The 21,593-nt window shown below is 34.4% G+C and overlaps 1 protein-coding gene across 2 annotated transcripts in view; it reads left to right on the forward strand.

Annotated features, from left to right (window-relative positions):
- su(f) (cleavage stimulation factor subunit su(f)) overlaps positions 1-21,593 on the forward strand; it is a 73,513-nt gene that overhangs the window by 41,966 nt on the left and 9,954 nt on the right. For both annotated transcript variants that reach the window (XM_090165491.1, XM_090165492.1), the window contains exons 4-14: positions 5,132-5,164; positions 5,252-5,349; positions 7,562-7,663; positions 8,455-8,581; positions 10,490-10,648; positions 10,706-10,787; positions 14,812-14,921; positions 14,987-15,103; positions 16,414-16,488; positions 19,069-19,212; positions 20,552-20,654. In XM_090165491.1, the coding sequence (XP_090021617.1) occupies positions 5,132-5,164; positions 5,252-5,349; positions 7,562-7,663; positions 8,455-8,581; positions 10,490-10,648; positions 10,706-10,787; positions 14,812-14,921; positions 14,987-15,103; positions 16,414-16,488; positions 19,069-19,212; positions 20,552-20,654 (1,150 nt within the window). The remainder of the gene's footprint in view (positions 1-5,131; positions 5,165-5,251; positions 5,350-7,561; positions 7,664-8,454; positions 8,582-10,489; positions 10,649-10,705; positions 10,788-14,811; positions 14,922-14,986; positions 15,104-16,413; positions 16,489-19,068; positions 19,213-20,551; positions 20,655-21,593) is intronic.

Genomic DNA, 21,593 nt, shown 5'->3' on the forward strand with positions numbered 1-21,593 from the left:
GGGTAGGAAAGAAAAAGAGAGGCATTTATTGAATCGTTGTGTTTTTAATAACACTGAAATGAGCGTGAGATTTTACGTCATCAATCAATCTTACGCTGTTCTATTTCTTTCAAACATTTTACAAGGCTTTTTATAATTACCATATAAATAATATTTAATATAAAATATGCATGCATTATAAATTCTTTATTGGGTATATATAGAAATTCGATTTTATTCATTAGATTAACATTTCGATTGCATCATATTTCCTAACCAATAATAGTAATAAGCCAATAATAACTAATCATAATAATAATAAGTCTGCTTAAACACGACAACTTTCAACACAGCCTGCACCGTCCTCCTACAAGCTGCCCCTATACGTTTTCAGGTACAGGCTTTACCTCTCCAATAGCTCGAAATAATTATTATTTTACCGCTTATGCACTTATTACTTCAAAAATCTCATAGTCAGAAACGCGATGCTTTCCGATGGCCGAAAATGACACCGGTATTTTTTTCTTAAACAATTTTCACCAAAAATACACTTTTTATTAACCAGTATACTGATAATGACCGTTATTTCTTGAGTTATGGAGCTTGAAACTTTACAACCTCTTTCAAGGTGCTTACCTTCTTCCACCACCGTCGGGGACACTATTATCATAATCCACAGTGGGCTAACTGAACCGTGACATAACCCTTAGTGCCATCCTTACCTAACCCCTCTACCCATTTTAAACTAACCTACGCAATAGACGCTTAAATAAAACCGGTTCAGTGATTTGCCTAGAAGTAGTAGGGAAGAACCAGGACGTACTTATAAAAGCGTGATATTTTAAGGCGCGAGTTGCGTAATATTTAAATACAGAAGTGTTCGTTCAATTTCGCACGCGCCTCTTGAAAGAAAGAAAATGCGCGCGCGCTATCTAATTTAGCGTGACTATTTTATTCAGTGACTCGCGCATGCGCGTAGTTAAAGGAAGGAAAATGAGAGTGGCATTTATTGAAGTAGCCATTCCAAGAAATTAATATTTATGTTTTTTAAATGTGTATCGTTTTGGCTGCGTCTAAAAATTCTTCAAGGATATTTTTACGCGTAAAAGATGGCGTTATGGAAAGTGTTCCACGACATATTTGTCGGCTTCCATTATTTGGAAATATCTGCTGATCTACCTATGCACGGCCATGTTAACTCCAATTAGATATAATATTAGTAGATTTTAATATACAATCTCAATGGGGATATTAAAACTCGCTAAAAGTTTGCCCAACATTCTCAGTGAGCATAGTTTTCAACTCCTATTCACAAAACACGTTATATTTCCGTTCATGAATTGGCGCCTTAGCCGACAAAGAAAATATCGCTTATCCTACAAAATATGGCAATTTATATTAATAAAAGTATTTAATATTAATATTATCCTTCATTTTTGTGTAAACAAAAGGATGGGCACCAAAATTATGATATTTAAAGCCACTGTCAGCTCTTATCATTGCCACGTGGATTATGAAAAGGCCCCTGTTATTAGAGAAGGCCATGAATCTATCCAATTCATGGAAAAACGCGATTTTACTGGAGAGCTTGGTGCCATCTAATTATGGCAAAGGAAGGTAAAATTTAAAATAGACAAATGACAACTTCATCAGAGAGCCATTGTAGACTATTATAGTTAGACAACTTATACTTTATTTAGTGAACTTCAACCTAAATTATATATCCCATGTAAAAATATTGTTCATAATTGCTGTAATTTATGTTAATAATCAATTTACAAACGATTCAATCAACGCGAGGGGTACCTATAACTACCGCCTTTTTTAATTTAGACGCTAGTGACATCTATTGAAAAAAGAGTTACTACACGTCGAGCCGACACTTGCTAAAGAAATTCGATATATTAAGCAAGTGCGAAAATATTTTCTTGCCATCCTTACACGTTGCGAGCTAAGCTTTGGTCAGAAAAATTTTCCGTTTTTCAAAACTTGCGTTTGTATGACCAAACCGTTGTGAAAATAATTTTTTCCATTATTGGGTACTATCTGATTATTATAAGAAGTATCCTGCTATACCATTCAAAAGAATCTTGTGCCTTCGCAGGCTCGGGGAACTTTTCAAGCCGCGGATGTCTACATTGAATTACGGTTAATCATATAGCTCGATATGACTTATTTAGAAACCAAGTATTTCGACGTATGTAAAATACCAGAATGGTCCAATGGAAGTGACCTTCCCGATACGAATTTATTTTTCACACTCTGGTATGGAATGCATGCGCGGAGGTATCATCGAGGTGTTAACTACTTCCTAAAAAGTGGTACACAGATTACTAGCATATGAAACTAAGCCTTTGTTAATGTTAAATCTGTAGTCAGTTACTTAATAACTGTGGTACATTCAAAGCTACAGTTTTGTACACCGATTAATTACAGGGAGTGATCTCAGTCCTTCGGATACTCTTGTTTTGAAAAGTATTTCTTATAAAAATATTAAGTAGAAATAAAGCTATGGTACAATTGTTTCCCGAGACGTACACCTAAAAGGTTAACATGTAATTGACTCTGACCTTGAACTTTATCAGATGAGTTGTACCACTAGCTCGTCGTTAATCAGTACTAAGAAATGATTAACACAATTTCGTCATTAGCAAACGTCGTGTGAGATGTTTGTTATTTTGACTTAAACCACGATCACACTATACTTTAAATCCAGTTTGGATTCCAGTTTTGAGGAATAAAATTGAGAGAAACTCGACATGGAAACTAGTTTCAAGCGATAGTGTGATCATGACTTTAAGGCGCCACTGACCGGATTGGGGATTTCAATATTCAATCCGTCCGTAATCCGTTCGTTAGGAATCCGGATAGTCCTTAACCAATTATTATTTTGAACCGTCCAATCTGTTGGTTTCAAACCGTTGAATAAAACAAACAAAGAAAAGTTGTATATTTTTTATTACAAAGAATGTATTTAGTTATATTTAAGGATGATGACTATGTGGAGACGATTTTTAGCGTAGTTCACTATCGCCTTATGCTCGAAGACTCAGCTAGGCCTTCCCTCTAAAACAACCACATTATTGGTTCCTTCAAACTGACGCGTTTCCCAATACCCTCTAGTGCCGAGATAATATTTGACCAGGTAGCTCGGCTCCACATAGTTATTCTTCCTAAATATAAATAAATACAGATTTCAACGTGTCTTATCCACACACATTTCACTGCTCTCCCAATCCTCAACGTATTCTCCAGTAAATCACCTAGATCGGTATCCTACAATCCGTCCATCTAAATACAATCCGTGAAGTTAGAAGTAAAAATACATAACCAACTTATTCAGGTATATTGATTCGTAACAAACCAATCCGTCCACTCATTCGATTAATTTATACGTAGCCAGGGTTGTAGAGAGATGGTTCGATCACTTAGATTTTTTATTTGGTGAAATATTTTTCTACCACGGATGGCGCTAGTGACGCTAAGTTGCCCGTACAGATATTTTGTGGGCTTTACCTCATTACACTGGAGTACCTACGGAAAGGGAACACTACCAAGTTTTCGTGTCGATCGATCTCGGTTCTTTATGATCTCTAAATTAGTTAATTGTCGCTTTGTTATAAATTCCTTAACAATTTAATTTTTGAAATTGCGAACAATCTAAGCAAACCTAAGCTAATTAAGAGCCAAAAGGCAAAACTAGGGTCAGTGTTATTCCTTTATTAATACTAGTTCAAAATTTGTATTTCAGTTCAAATAAATATCTGAGAAACTGAAATTTAATGTTCGCTAATTATAAATATTATAAAAATAAATTTCCTTAAAATTCACAAGTGTAAAAACGAAACAGAAATTAAAGCGATCCCAGTTAGCTTGTAATTTCCCGCTTTCTCCTATACATTATTCTGCACCTCAGTACTTCTATGCATTGGGAGAACGCCCATAAGTATCTGAAGGGGCTACACAGTGTCGGGCGCGCCATCTATTTGCCACTTTTTCTTTATCCAAACTCTCCTATGGTAGAATTGATAAGTGATCGAACCATCTCTCTACAACCCTGACGTAGCCAACCAATCAGTCCACTTATTCAGATATATTGATTCGTAACCAACCAATCCATCCACTCATTCGATTAATTTATATGTAACCAACCAATCAGTCCACTCATTCAGATATATTGATTCGTAACCAACCAATCCATCCACTCATTCGATTAATTTATATGTAACCAACCAATCAGTCCACTCATTCGGATATATTGATTCGTAACCAACCAATCCATCCACTCATTCAGATATATTGATTCGTAACCAACCAATCAGTCCACTCATTCGATTAATTTATATGTAACCAACCAATCAGTCCACTCATTCCGATATATTGATTCGTAACCAACCAATCCATCCACTCATTTGATCAATTTATACGTAACCAAACAATCAGTCCACTCATTCCGATATTTTGATTCGTAACCAAACAATCCATCCACTCATACGTAACCCAGGGGCGTAGGAACGTTCTAGAAGTTGGAGGGGGCAAAGATAAACTAAAAGGGGTCCACTCATTCTGATATATACATATATACGTAATGTCGAACCTAAGCAAGAACAAGAACGAATATGAATTTTCGTATTATGAATAGTGTAGTGGCTCCGGCTATCCCGAAAGTTTTACAGTCGGATGTAAAAATGATGTATTCTTACTCTCTGTCTGAAGCTGCTACCCCTCGTTGTCTTTCCCTCAATAAGAACCCTGCCTTCCCGAAAGTCTTACAGGCGGGCGTAGAGATTACCTGATATCTTTTAATTTAATGATTTATTAATTAAAATTAAATGTAAATCAATTTAAAACTGGAATTAATGGTGGTTTTAGAATTCCTCTACGATGAGTAGTATCTTCTCTAGACCACTCGTAACCATTTAATAATTATAGTTTGAAGATCCAATGTACTGCTTTTTCCTCCGTCTGCTAATCCAAAACTTTTCCAGCTCTATGATTTGAGACCTTATAACCACGGTAGTTCTGATATCGTATTTTTAGGGTTTGTCGAACTTGGACGATTTATTTTCCTAATTTAAACAATTTTTATTTAATTATTTATCGATCAAAAATAAGAAAGTTGTTTAATTATGAAATGTTTTTTCTTTTGTAGATGAAAAGTAGAAATTTCGAAAGAGTGGAAAAAGTAAGATTTAAATTTTAGATTATCTCAAGTGTAAAATGTCTTAATTTAGTTATTAGGTATACGTAACTTAAATTTGGTATTTTACAGCTATTCCAACGCTGTCTAATTAAAGTTTTGAGTATCGATCTATGGCGCTGCTACCTGAATTACGTCAAAGAAACCAAAGGAAGTCTTCCGACCTACAGGTAAGCCCTCAGGACACTTACGCATTTAAAGGGCCACTCCGGTGTTTGAATCTGTGGCGTAGAAACGTTTGAGACCTTGGGACTGGCAAAGCAGCGAAAACCCTCTGGTCTGGGGGAGCAGCCCCTGGCGATCAGTAAATCTTTTTCAAAAAGGCAAATAATGGAAAAGATTTAGTATTTCGAAATTTAATAGATGGATTTAAGTGGATTTTTAACACCAAAATTAAAACGATTTCAGAAGTATATTATGATACAAAACCAATGTTTCTTAAAAAAATAAGGACCGTAGTGGTTAGCACTTTCCCCTCCCAACTTGGGGCACTGGGTGAAAACTCGGAACAACTCATTCCGCCTTGAGTTTGCAAGTTCTCTCCCCGCTGGTTTAAGAGGTTTTCCCCCCGAGTTCTTCGGTTTCCCCTTCCACAAAAACTTGTTGAGGTTAACGGTAATAGTAAGTGTAGGGAGCGGTTGGCTCGCGTGGCATGAAGGGCTTGCCACTACCCTCCTACGCATTGTAACCCGGCCACCTGAACTAAGGACTTTAAAAGCACTCGATGACTTAGGCCTAAGGTGGTGCCTTGGGTATTAGCCTAGCTGATTTTACGTCTATTTAGCCTCTAATATTTTTAATTAGTAAATTTGTAGTTTTTAACCGACCAAAACGTTGGAGGGTACAATTAAATTAGCTGCCCCCTCCAGCTAAATATTTGGTTTGAATATTTCTATTTTCCTGAACGAGCTTCGGAATTTCAAATACATTTTTCTCATTATTTATAAACCTCGTATTTAATTATTTTAAAATGACTTTCTTACGCCCAATAAAGCATTGTCATTTCTAAAATATAATATGATTAATTAATGATATGATAAATTAATTTACGATATGATAAATTAATTCATGATATGATAAATTAATTTACGATATGATAAATTAATTCATGATATGATAAATTAATTTACGATATGAAAAATTAATTCATGATATGATAAATTAATTTACGATATGATAAATTGATTTACGATATGATAAATTAATTTACGATATGATTAATTAATTTACGATATGATTAATTAATTTACGATATGATAAATTAATTTACGATATGGTAAATTGATTTACGATATGATAAATTGATTTACGATATGATAAATTGATTTACGATATGATAAATTGATTTACGATATGATAAATTACTTTACGATATGACAAATTAATTTACGGTACGATATATAAACGATATGATAAATTATTTAATTTACGATATATATACGATATGATAAATTATTTAATTTACGATATATATACGATATGAAAAATTATTTAATTTACGATATATATACGATATGATAAATTATTTAATTTACGATATATATACGATATGATAAATTATTTAATTTACGATATATATACGATATGATAAATTATTTAATTTACGATATATATACGATATGATAAATTATTTAATTTACGATATATATACGATATGATAAATTATTTAATTTACGATATATATACGATATGATAAATTATTTAATTTACGATATATATACGAAATGATAAATTATTTAATTTACGATATATATACGATATGATAAATTATTTAATTTACGATATATATACGATATGATAAATTATTTAATTTACGATATGATATTAATTTATTTACGATATGATATTAATTTATATACGATATGATATTAATTTATTTACGATATGATATTAATTTATTTACGATTTGATATTAATTTATATACGATTTGATATTAATTTATTTACGATATGATATTAATTAACTAGTGATATGGTATAATACGATAAATACATTAGCGATGTGTTACATAAGGATGAATTAATTAGCGATGTGTTATATAAGGATGAATTAATTAGTGATATAGTATAATGTTATTAATTATTTAGCGATAATATTTTTAATTAATTGGCGAAATTATAGAATACGATTATTTAATTAGGGATATGGTATAATGCTATTAATTATTTAGCGATAATATTTTTAATTAATTTGTGAAATGATAGAATACGATTATTTAATTAGTGATATGGTATAATGCTATTAATTATTTGGCGATAGTATTTTTAATTAATTTGCGAAATGATAGAATACGATTAATTACATTATGCGGATTTCCGGATAAGTTTTTCTGTAGACCTGTTGGCTATGATCGTGTTATAATTTTGGTTTCCAATTTCTAGGGAGAAAATGGCGCAAGCGTACGATTTCGCTTTGGACAAAATGGGCATGGATATCATGTCGTATCCGGTCTGGAATGACTATATAACGTTCCTCAAAGGAGTGTAAGCTATACCACATTCATTTCATTTATTCGTAATTTTTTTTGGCTAACCTAACTGGATTATTAGAAATTAACCGAGGAAAACGTCGCTATCATGATAGTTAGGACACCCTCAAAAATTAGATCTTGATTAAATGCATTAAATCTTGTGAAATACATTAAATCGTGTTTAAAGTGAATAAATCGTGATCAACTGGATCGAATCGTGATCAATTGGATTAAATCGTGATCAATTGGATTAAATCGTGTTTAAAGTGAATAAATCGTGATCAACTGGATCGAATCGTGATCAATTGGATTAAATCGTGATCAATTGGATTAAATCGTGATCAATTGGATTAAATCGTGATCAATTGGATTAAATCGTGATCAATTGGATTAAATCGTGATCAATTGGATTAAATCGTGATCAATTGGATTAAATCGTGATCATTTGTATTAAATCGTGATCATTTGTATTAAATCACGATCAATTGGATTAAGTTATGTTTAAATGCATTAAATTATGTTTAAATGCATTAAGTTATGTTTAAATGCATTAAATTATGTTTAAATGCATTAAGTTATGTTTAAATGCATTAAATTATGTTTAAATGCATTAAATTATGTTTAAATGCAGAATATCATGATTGAAATTATGATTAATTTAATTGGCATTAGTTAAACAAGTAGCGCGAGTTTTTGATTTAGTTAACGTTTGAAACGCCAGATGATAATAGTCGTCTATTTAATTATTAAATTTCTGTATGTGGAGAGATATATCAATTGAAATTGGTTTTCTTTGCAACGCAGGGAAGCAGTTGGTTCCTACGCAGAAAATCAAAGAATAACCGCAGTTCGAAAGATTTACCAACGTGGCATCGTGAACCCAATGATCAACATTGAAACCTTATGGAAGGATTACGTTGCCTACGAACAAGTGAGTTCTATTTTTCTTCGCCACAACACTACCTTAGAGCAAAAGTAAAGGAAGTCGAATAATGCCTTTTTAAGAAAAGCGACTTAAGTCTACGTAAAAACAATTGATGCTTTTAAAATCGAATTTCTTTCAAAAGTCGGGTATCTCGACTTTGCTTGACATTTTCTCTCAGTTTATAATGAAATATGGCACTGCACAACGTTAGGGACTTTCTCGCTTCTTTTTAATAACGGCGCACGACGCACGCTCGGTGGCACGTTCCAATTGACAATTAAGTGCCTCTGAGCGGGAAACAATGTTGCGTTGCTACATAGCATAGTAGATGCGTTGGTTACTTTAAATAAAGATTGAAATCTACTAATTTGATTACAAAACAAATTCTTAAATAGGCTTCGTGCGTAGTTTAAATTTTGGTCAGAAGTTTCGCCGCCTATTGACCGAGTTTTAAATTGAATGTTTGAAAGCAGTCTGCTCGCGCAACAGCGAAAAGTTTCAACCGAACGAAATAGAAATTCAAAAGTCATCTGCTATTTCTTCACATATTTAGGCAGATGGCGCCACATTTCCTAAGCTCGAAGCCTATAAACTTAATTCAAGTGACGTAAAACTGACGTTATATCCGAAAAGATGAGCACGAATGGGTGGGGGGGGGGGGGAATGAAACGACGTCACTACATTTTTCAGTCGCATCAAATGACGCCAGACTTAAAGAGTAAGTTGCAAATAGATTTTCGGAATAGAAACTTAACTACGACGATGGGTTTTCCGGAAATGTAACTCAATTCATGAAATACCGTCGTTAAGTTTATGTACGTGCAGCGCCCCACTGCGGCATTTATTCTGAACCATAATTTTATCCCGCCTAGTTTGTGACGTCATGGACTATGGTTCTGTCTCAATTTTCCCCACTGCATCTGGTAGATTATATAGTCCCCACTTTCCTACCAAGATGATTCTTGTAATACCCTTGCTAGACAATATGGCGATGCCAATTTAGCGCGCGCTGTAAAGTATAAGCGTGAGCGCGTGTTTTTAAACCCATGTTAACTCCCGCGTACAAAATTCAGTAGTAGAATCCCATAATTCTATTGGAGATTTTTCGGATTTAACCACAGAATCCGTAGCATCTACATTTTATATTCAAATCTAAACTCTATTTTGGGGATAGCGGCCAATGAGAAATAACGTGTAGTCAATGACGTCAATCACCACGCTAAATTTCAAATGGTTTAGGCGTTCTACTAATTATTTATAATTAACGAAGCGGAAAGCAATGAAACTTTATATTTGGGTACTTAAAGCGCTTCGTTTAATAACAAAATTAAGGCGGTAACGAATAATTTGCAACTTACTCTATTAAGGAACCATTCAGATACCGCGCTGATTAGATTTGTTTTAGAGCCTGATGTGGATAAAATAATAATAATTAGCTAAGGCACCACCTTGGGCCTAAGTCAACAAGCGACTTTTAAAGCCATTAACTCAGGTGGTCGGGTTACAATGCGTAGGACGGTGGTGGCAAGCCCTTCGTGCCACGCGAGCCAACAGCTTCCTACACTAACTATTACCGTTATCCTCGGGGGGGAACCCGTTAAACCAGTAGGGAGAGAACTTGAAAACTCAACGCGGAATGAGTTGTTCCGAGTTTTCACCCAGTGCCACAAGCTGGGAACGAACCCGGCTTCTTTTGCTGCGAGGTGAAAGTGCTAACCACTCCGCCACCCCACCGCTAAAAATCGTCCCAAAATAGCCATTATCCTTAAATACAAATAATTACTTTCTTGGTATGAAATCCGCTAAAAATGTGTGGTATTTCCTGGAATGTAACACGCGAAAAGAACTGACAAACCTTTGTTGAACATAATTATAAAGTCACCATTGTACTTCATAAGCTTCTGATCTTTTCAGAGTATCAATCCGATAATAGCCGAGAAGATGATCATGGATCGGAGTCGAGACTACATGAACGCACGCAGGGTCGCCAAAGAGTACGAAGCCGTCACCAGAGGCCTCAATAAGAACGCGCCTTCTGTGCCTCCTCAGGGAACACCCGACGAAGCTAAACAAGTACACTTAATTACTGAGCATCTTTGAAAGGAATTTTCAATTGTTCCTTTTGTGTAGGTTGACCTTTGGAAAAAGTACATCCAGTGGGAGAAGAGCAACCCCCTCAGAACCGAAGACCACGCTACTATCACGAAAAGAGGTAGTCATTTGCAAGACAGTCATAGTTTTCACTAACACCTACGGCCCAATTCATCGAGCAACTAAATCAATTGACCCGGTTACAATGCGTAGGAGGGTGGTGGCAATCCCTTCGTGCCACGCGAGCTAACAGCTCACTATATTTACTATTACCGTTAATCTCAACAAGTTTATATGGAAAGGGAAACCGAATAACTTGGGTAAAAACCATCTAACCAGTGAGGAGAGAAGTCTTGCAAACTCTACGCAGAAGGAGCTGTTCCGAATTAATTGAGCAAAAATTTCGTGATTACCATGGGTGTCTTAAAGGGGCTCCAAAGTTCGGTGGCAAAATGTGTGTAAAGTCAGTAAAGTGCGAAATTTACGTTTAACTCTGCCCGCCTCTGCCAAGACCGAGTAAGGGGTTGGGGGGAAGGAAAAGCATGCTCAATTTTCTTTTTTTGCCACCGAACTTTGGAGCCCCTTTAATGTCATGGCGATTGGCGACCATAAACACTTTACTATGATAACGAAAATAGACCTAACAACGAGCAACATAGAGTAATACTGGTATTCACTACACATTGTCTATATGTCGGTTTTAAAATCGTACCCGTAGAAAACAGCCTCGAGCATGCAAAGCTACTTTTATAGAAATTTATTTAACCCAGGAATACTTCTCCGCAAATTTGCATACCAAAGTGACTGCGAAAAATCCTATCGGAACGTTTGAGGGGCAAAGCAACTCAAACCCTGTAGTCTGGAGGGAGGGAAAGTCCCCTGGCGATCAGAAAATGTTTAAAATAAAATAAAATAATGGAAAATATTTTTGAATTTCGAAATTTAGTAAATGGATTTAAGTTGATCTTTAACACAAAAATAGAAACTTTCAGTAAGATTCAAGTATGTTATGATACCAAACCAATGTTTCTTAAAAAATTAAAGACCGTAGGTGAATATTCTTTCTATTTAGATTCGTCACTCTAATATTTTTAATTAGTCAATTTATAGTTTTTAACTGACCAAAAAGTTGGAGTGTGCAATTACATAAACTGCCCCCTCCACCTTAATATTTGGGAGGGGCATGGCGTCCTACGCCCCTGAATCTTATCGCCTCGGGCCGGAATTGAACCTACAACCTTTGTATTAATTCCTGCGCTATTAATATACAGGGTCTTTTTTTTTGCTCGGAAAAGTGTTTTTTTTCAAAAACTATTTATAGTACCGATTTCAAATTTGGAAGGTCAATTCTCTATACCGGGGGACATCAGTTTGAGAAATTTGAGCGTTTTCGGTAATGTTTTTCACCAATTTTGAAAAATTATTTTTCGACCACTAGGTGCGAGATAAAAAATTTCTATTATAAAGTTGTAGGCCGTCATCGAAAACCCTTAAAAATTGTTCACTCGACGAAAAACAACTTATTTATCAGTGAAAATTCGAGCTTGAAAAATTTACAAGTTGGTGAAGCCAAATTACGATTGTTTGAAACGATAATTGAAAAGGGAACAAGTCTAATACAAACGTAGTAGAGTTTTCACACTTGAAAAAATGTACACGTTTGGTTTTTAAATGCAGATATTTTATTCACATAAATTATATCACCATTGGCTGCAACACAGGTTTGTGCCCGGACAATTAAGTTCTCAAACGCTTTCTCTACCATTTCTGGTGTGACGTCTCGGCAAGCACTGATTATTCGTCTTATGAGTTCCTCCCTAGTTTCAATGGGCGTGGCGTATACCTTTGCTTTAACGAATCCCCAGAGAAAATAATCCAGCGGTGTTAGGTCAGGTGACCTTGCTGGCCAATGCACTGGACCATTTCTCCCTATCCACCTTTCAGGAAACTCGTTGTTGAGGTGCTCAGTTACTTGCCGGGAAAAATGCGGAGGGGCGCCATCTTGCTGAAACCACAACTGACGTCTTTCAGCCAATGGAAGGTCGTCGATTGCGTCACTCAGTTCGTTCTGTAGAAAATGTAAATACCTTTGGCCGTTGAGGTTCGTCGGCAGGAAAAAGGGACCAATCAAACGGTTTCCAACAAAGTCCAACCCAAACATTGACCCGTTCAAATTGAACCTGGTGATGATATTCAAAACCCCAATGTGGGTTGATGTCAGACCAAAGATGGCTGTTTTGATGATTAAAGGGCCCATCTCTAGAAAATGACGCTTCGTCGGAGAACAAAACATGGCGCAAAAATTGTCTATCTTCTTGGACAGCATTTAGTAACCAGTTGCTAAATTCATAACGTCTTTGATGGTCTCCGTCAATTAGTCCTTGGTGGAGCGTAGCTCTGTATGGGTGATAGCGATTCTTACGAAGAATTTTCCACACACGATTTGCAGAACAACCCAAATCAGCAGCGGCGTTAGCGCAACTGTGACGAGGATATGCCACAAAGTACGCGAGTACATTGTTCTCGAAGTCTAAATCCGGTTGACCCAATCCGCGAAACCTAGGTTGCAAGTGACCAAATTGATTGAAATCGTGAATTGCTCGTCTTACTGTATTTACAGATGGTGCTCCATTTGGATGTCTTTCTGCGAAGATTTCAGTCACTCTTCTAAGGTTTTGCGCTGCTTCTCCATAGTAAATGGCAACTATCTCGGTACGCTCAGCTACTGAATAACGAGGCATTGTTCGAAATATTATCAAACACTGATAATAATCTCCCAAAGTTTTCCTTTAAATACCCAATGCATGTTTAGGATTGACCTATAGCCTCGTGTTTTTTAAATCCGGTCGTTTTTTTAACCAAAGTTTCAACTGGATTAGGTAATTCGGTTTCAATTATCGTTTCAAACAATCGTAATTTGGCTTCACCAACTTGTAAATTTTTCAAGCTCGAATTTTCACTGATAAATAAATTGTTTTTCGTCGAGTGAACAATTTTTAAGGGTTTTCGATGACGGCCTACAACTTTATAATAGAAATTTTTTATCTCGCACCTAGTGGTCGAAAAATAATTTTTCAAAATTGGTGAAAAACATTACCGAAAACGCTCAAATTTCTCAAACTGATGTCCCCCGGTATAGAGAATTGACCTTCCAAATTTGAAATCGGTACTATAAATAGTTTTTGAAAAAAAACACTTTTCCGAGCAAAAAAAAAGACCCTGTATATAAAGTAATCTCAAAGCTACATGGTTAATTTTTACTGCCAAGATGAATACTGTTTTAGGGACCCCAAAAGTATTCGTTTCTACCATGATTATACTATCAGGCTTGGGTGGGGTGCAGGGCTGTGTAGATACATTTCGGGAAATTGAGACCGTCTAAAATCTGCAATAGGCGGGAAGCGGTGTTCTGCTGAAGGGCAAAACGTTGGATACTATTGCACCTGGCCTTTAAAAAACATGGTTGTGGCACCTTATCCGCCGGGCCCCGGAATTTTGGTCCCTCCTGCCCTTCTTTTATCACGACCCTGGCAGGGCCTCATTTTTGTGACATGGTAACGTGCCCAAAGTGATTTTGATCATACCTTTTTTAACTGGGTAATTTTTATTGCCAAGACTTAGCGTTAAATTTCATTTCATAAAATTTTAATACGTATTTTTTCGATTAAGCAAAAACAAGTTATAACATTAATATAACACACCTTTGTTACTGATAGTTAGCAAATTTCGTACTTGTACGGGTATTTTTTTTAAGAATTACAAGCAATTTTCTTCACTGGTTGACGGGCGAAATCCCCAGAACGTTTTATGGAATGCAAAGGGTTTTAGAGCCTACGTCACTTTCGCGTGTCTCCTCGTTGGCTTAAACATCGCTTAGAGAGTTACCGCCATCCATGACCCACAGATTAAAGATGGTATAAATAAAGATAAAAATTCATGGTTTAAATGAGGATCCGGAAATAGGTCAAATGACGTCCCTCGGTAAAGGGGAAGCGGCTTTGGTCTAAGCGTGGTATAGTGATGTAATCCTTTTGGAAAACATTTCACAGGCTTTACAATTATAAGCGTTTCGAAAAATAATTTTTGAAAATAAATGAAGGCTTAAAAGTAATAAACTAATTCTATTTTTTTTTAATTGTTATTAGTCATGTTTGCATACGAGCAGTGCTTGTTGTGTCTTGGACACCATCCTGATATTTGGTACGAAGCGGCTCTGTTTCTGGAACAATCGAGCAAACACTTGACAGAGAAAGGAGTAAGTAGCGAAAGCCTATTAACTTACCAAGTGTACTTGTTTATTTTAGAACCTCTTCCTTTTAGGATTTAAACGCGGGCAAAATGTTCAGCGACGAAGCAGCGGCCATGTACGAAAGAGCCACGACTTCGTTACTCAAGCACAATATGTTACTCTATTTCGCCTACGCTGACTTTGAAGAGGTACACCAACTCATCAATTAAGCAAGAACAGATTAAAGCCATTGAGCGCAACAAAACGTAGCATTTCTTATTTCTCGAGCCCGGCCTGTAAAACATTTCATGGGGCCCTCTGTTGAAAAAGGAACTATATGCCTTTTTACAATTTCAAATTTTATATATTGATATAGTATAATATATGTATGATATATATATATATATTAAATAATTTAAATGTAAAATGTTTAATATAAAAAATAATTATTAGTTAAATATTAAATTAAAAAATTTCAGTTATATTACGGTTATAATTTTAAATTATAACTTAATTTTTAAATTAAATTATATTAGGTCTATATATTGTAATATATTAAATAATTTCAATGTAAAATGGTTAATATAAAAATAATTATTAGTCATTATATGTTAAATATTATTAATATATTACTTGATTAAAAAAATAGTTAATATCAGTTATATTACTTAAATAATTAAAAAAATAATACCAGTTATATTACTTAATTAAAAAAATAATATCAGTTATATTACTTAAATAATTAAAAAAATAATTAATATCAGTTATATTACTCAAATAATTAAAAAAATAATTAATATCAGTTATATTACTTAAATAATTAAAAAAATAATTAAAATCAGTTATATTACTTAAATAATTAAAAAAATAATTAATATCAGTTATATTACTTAAATAATTAAAAAAAATAATTAATATCAGTTATATTACTTAAATAATTAAAAAAAAATAATATCAGTTATATTACTGGTATAATTTTATATTATAACTGTTTATTATTAAATTATATTATATTATATTTTGTATCATACTAAATATTTTAAATTTATGTAAAATGGTGAATATAAAAATAATTATTAGTCATATGTTAAATATTAAGATTTATACATAAATTAAATACAAAGTTTTAGAAATAATTAATCAGTTATATTAAGATTTATATATTAATTAAATACAAAGTTTTAGAAATAACTAATCAGATATATTAGGATTTATATATTAATTAAATACTAAATTCTTGCAATTATTTACAATTATAATTTTTAATATTAAATATTTTTATTATTGTTAAATTATTGATACATTACAAAATTATATAAATTTAGTTAAGTTTACTTACATTATTGACCCACAAATGGTTACTATTACATATTGCTTAGTTAAGTTTCACCCACAAAATTCGTAAAAGAGTGCTACATTGAAACGAAGTGTTTATATGTAATCAGTTTCTTCGATCTGTTCTTGATTATATTGTTAATTTAAACTCGCTCAGCCTTACTAATACTCTTTAAATCTTCAGGGTCGAATGAAGTACGACAAAGTACATCAGATATACAACAAATTTATTGAACTTACCGATGTAGATCCAACATTAGTAAGTATAGATTTACTTTTAACCAGAAGTTACTCCAGGTAGATATCAAAGACGAACCAGTGGAGTAAAGTGCATTACACCAGATGTACATCAAAATAGAAGAATTCAAATCAAAGTTGAATACTTCTGTTTTAATGTACTTCTGGTGTAATACATTTGAAACGCAGTAGCAAGTGCAAAGGGGCCATTCCCAAATTAGGTAACACAGTAAAGGGTAGGGGTTTGTATAAGCGTTACTAAATATGACAGGGGTGAGGAGATTTACGTTAAATATAGTAACTGTATATCGGTACCTAAATTTTCAATTAGTTTAAGATACAATAGCAATTTGATGACTTGGGCCGAAGGTGGTGCCTTGAGTATTAGCCTAGCTGATTATTATTCTTATTATTAATATTTTCTCATTTATGCTTAATTTTTTAAGAAATAAAACAATAAATAATTTCGCCTTAAATTTAATAATTTAAAGTTTATGGTAATATAATCGATTACAATTATAACAATTGTTATACTCATTTGCAGGGTAAGAAAGGCAAACTTTTATTACATTTGATGGAAAGATACTAGCATGAAATTCCGGAAAATCAGCGGCGGGAATTTCGAATCTGGTCTTTTACGGCTGAATTTCTAAGTATATCGACGCGCGTTATATAATTTTGGAAAATACCGTCTATTGCGTTATATTTCAAAGTGATAATTAATCAAATTAACATAGATAAGATTTAAATTAAAACAGTTCTAATAATTTGTTTTAAGTAATTCAAGTGAGGCATACCTAAAGAAATTCCGTTTGGCGAGTCCAGGGTAAATATAGAATAGGTAATGCCGAGATTACCTCGTTGACGTACATAAACGTGAGATTTGATGATTGTTTAGGAGAATAATACTAAAAAATGCTATGATGGAGTTTAAAAATAATAATCTACATTAATCTGTATTGATCACTTTGAAATTTACGCAGTAGACATTTCTAAAATGGATTAATATAACCGTAAACAGGTGAAATTTGAAATTCCCGCGCCGACTTACCGGACATTAGTATCTTTCCGCCAAATGTACTAGAAATTTTGCCTTTTTTAACCTGCAACTGAGAATAACCTCACTCGCTTTGGATGGGAGGGGTGTCGAAAAAGTGGATTTGTTTTGCGTGACGCAATTTGTGAACATCTCATATGTGATTAAACAGATTAAGACGTGTAAGGGGAACTGGTGGGAGTGTAGACGTATCATTATTATGTACAATCCTACAAGTTCCTCCTATACATTTTCGAGAGCTGGTTTAACACGTCTGTTGCAAGGCCAAACTTAGTTGGTCGACCTTTTACTAACAAACAAGCATGGCACTGGAATGTGGTACACTGATATCGTACTTATTTATCAAGCTTCGTCTACTAAACATTTCGTAACGCCTTCTGTCGTCTGAAATGGGACACAAAGGTCTTTTTAAAATTTTTAAGTATTAAATAATAATATTTATTAAATACGCAATTTAACCCGGCCGCCGGTAATTGACTTCACAAGTCACTAGTTGACGTAGGCTGATTATTATTATTATTATAAATTCAATATTAATTTTTAATTTAAATATAAAGATTTATATATTATTTACATACTATATATTAAATATTATTAATATGAATTATATTATTCTTCTAATTTTTAATAATGAAATGAAATTTCAATTATTTAAAAAAATATTGATTTTGACAGTTTGTAAATATAGCAGTATTATTGACGCACAGATGGCGTTCACGACCTATTGTCCAATTAAGTTCCACCCACAAAATGCGAAAGGTAGTGCGTTATGAAAACGTGGGGATGTTTGATAGCTCACAGTTGCTTCGATCCGTTCTTGATGTATCCATAGGCAAAGGCTGTGTTCAATAAAGCATAACGGCCAAGAAACCGATGACTCCGTTGACCTTCCGATGAGCAAAGTGACGTCCAAACCGGAAGTAAAAAAATTATACAGTTGATCTCAACGCTGAGTCCGTTGACAGTTACTGAACGCAGCCAGGAATCCTTACCTCTACTTGGAATGCTTATCCTACCGTATCACGTATGGTAAGATCACTCTGACGGCTTTGGCCCCGCCTACGAGAGAAAAAACCCCCTCTGCGTGCGCTCCCCTCTCACGTTGTTGTTTGTTAAGTTAACATAGTGACGTCAAAAAAAACCGTCAGCCACATCGAGACGAAAATCTGCCGCGATAAGCATTCCAAGTAGAGGTATGGATTCCTGACGCAACCAAAAGAATGTTATTCCAAACACGTCTTCTCGACGTTACCCTCGACTACTAGCTCCCCCTTAATAAAAAAATTAAAACGCAGAATAACGTCACTTTGGGTACAACTTACGTCACGGAGTTTTTAAATAATTTTTACCTAACGAAAAATGTGCCAGGTATTGTACCCATTTCCGGTTCATCCCCCCCCCCCCCACAAATAGAGGGTTACGTTGAGGAGACGACAATTCCAGTGCGAGGAAAGGTACGCGATAGCTGTCCTGGAGAATCTTTCATTTGTCTATGATGTATCCAAGATCCCAATTCTCAGTTCTTTTGTGACCGTCTCTCTCCAGGCTTACATCCAAAATATGAAGTTTGCCAGACGAGCGGAAGGAATCAAAGCGGCGCGACTCGTCTTCAAGAAAGCCAGGGATGACTCACGAACGAAGCACCACGTTTATGTCGGCGCTGCACTCATGGAATACTATTGCAGTAAAGTTAGTCATGTTTTAATTCCCTTACTACTACAACGTTTGAGAACGCAACCCGCCTCAAGTACACTATATATATCTTATTTTATTACTAAGAGCCACTTTGAGAATTACCACACATTTCTGGTCGTCATAATGAAATTACTTTTTTATAGTTACTATTAGTAATTATTTTGACTAACTCGCACACTTATGTAAAAAAATTATTGACTTAAGGTGGAATGAATGTGCGTTCAAATACTGAATAAAACCAGATCTTTATCATATATTTCTTACGAGCTAAGTATTTATTGCGGGAACCTTTTGATTTTAGCTTATGACGTCAATTCTACGTCACTCCAGAAAACACTACTAGTAATCCATTTACTCGAATTTACAGCCAAACCGCGGAGGAGTACACCGCATCTCGACTCAAAATTTATTGCATGCCAATGGTGTATTTAGAGCAAGTGGCGGCTCGATCTGAAATAGCTTTTTTTTCAATAGATGTCGCTAGCGTCGAAATCAAAAAGGTGGTACTTATAGGTACCCTTCGCGTTGATTGGATCATTTGTAAATTGGTCAATAACATAATTTATTATAAACAATATTTTTTCATGGGATATATAATTTAGGTTAAAGCCCACTAAATGGAGTATAAGTTGTCTAACTACAATACTATACCAATGGATCATTTGGTTATTTTAAATTTTAGCTTTCTTTGACATAAATAGATGGCACCACGCTCTCCAGTAGAATCGCGTTTTTCAAAAAATCTGGTGGATTCATGGCTATCTCTAATAACAGCGGCCTTTTTATAATACAGATGGCCATGATAGAGCCGCCACTTGCATAAAAGGGGGGTAAAAAGCTCTAAGTGACTTGTAGGTCAAAAAGGGGTGCATAGTTTAATACCACCCGAAGTGAAATCATGGATACGCCCTGAGCATGTAAAATACGAAAATTAAATTGCGTAGGGATTCTTACTTAAAAACCTTATTTCCTTGATGTCCAAGCTATAGAAAGTCAGTATATCGCCTAACATTATTTGTTTTTTCAAAACGTCTTTTCAAAAGTCAAAGGGAGCCTGTATAACTACATGTATCAAACAAGTTACATTAGCAGATTAAAACTTATCTCTTTAAATGTTAATATATACTTCTTACCCCACTAAACATTTCATCAAAATGTAATTGACAGCGATCGGCGGGAATTACTTTTAAAACTAATTCGTTGCCCGTGTTAGCAGACGAGTTTTCGATTTAGTTTATACTCCTCTTAACGCAAAATATCTTAGCTTTGTCAAACGTGTAGATGTTGATTAAATTGTGAATCAAATTTTAATGAATATATTTCCCATTTACAGGATAAAAATGTGGCTTTCAAAATATTCGAATTGGGTTTGAAGAAATACGGAGATCACCCCAGTTACATTCTGGCGTACATAGATTATTTGTCTCATTTAAATGGTAAAGACATGTGGATCAAATTGGATTAAATAACTTATATTCAAAACTGCAATTGTAATCCGAAACGTGTCATATTTGATGCAATTGCAATCTAAAATATGTCATATTTGGTGCAATTGCAATCCGAAATGTGTCACATTTGATGCAATTGCAATCCGAAATGTGTCATATTTGATTCAATTGCAATCTGAAATGTGTCATATTTGGTGCAATTGCGATCCGAAATGTGTCATATTTGATGCATTGCAATCCGAAAGGTGTCATATTTGATGCAATTGCAATCCAAAATGTGTCATATTTGGTGCAATTGCAATCCGAAATGTGTCATATTTGATGCAATTGCAATCCGAAATGTGTCATATTTGATTCAATTGCAATCTGAAATGTGTCATATTTGGTGCAATTGCGATCCGAAATGTGTCATATTTGATGCATTGAAATCCGAAATGGGTCATATTTGATGCAATTGCAATCCGAAAGGTGTCATATTTGATTCAATTGCAATCCGAAAGGTGTCTTATTTGATGGAATTGCAATCCAAAATGTGTCTTATTTGATGGAATTGCAATCCAAAATGTGTCATATTTGATGCAATTGCAATCCGAAATGTGTCATATTTGGTGCAATTGCGATCCGAAATGGGTCATATTTGATGCATTGAAATCCGAAATGTGTCATATTTGATGCATTGAAATCCGAAATGTGTCATATTTGATGCAATTGCAATCCAAAATGTGTCATATTTGATTCAATTTCAATCCAAAATGTGTCATATTTGATGCAATTCCAATCCAAAACATGTCATATTTGATTCAATAACAATCCATAAAATTCTACTTCATTTCGATTTGATCGAAATTATTTGCTCCTAACCTAATTGGATTCAAACTGGATCTGTCTTGATTCCAGTTGGATCCAAATTGTATTGCTATATATTTA

The sequence above is a fragment of the Leiobunum rupestre genome, chromosome 2 (assembly GCF_980474605.1).
Source record: "Leiobunum rupestre chromosome 2, qqLeiRupe1.1.hap1, whole genome shotgun sequence".
Taxonomy (NCBI): Eukaryota; Metazoa; Arthropoda; class Arachnida; order Opiliones; family Sclerosomatidae; genus Leiobunum; species Leiobunum rupestre.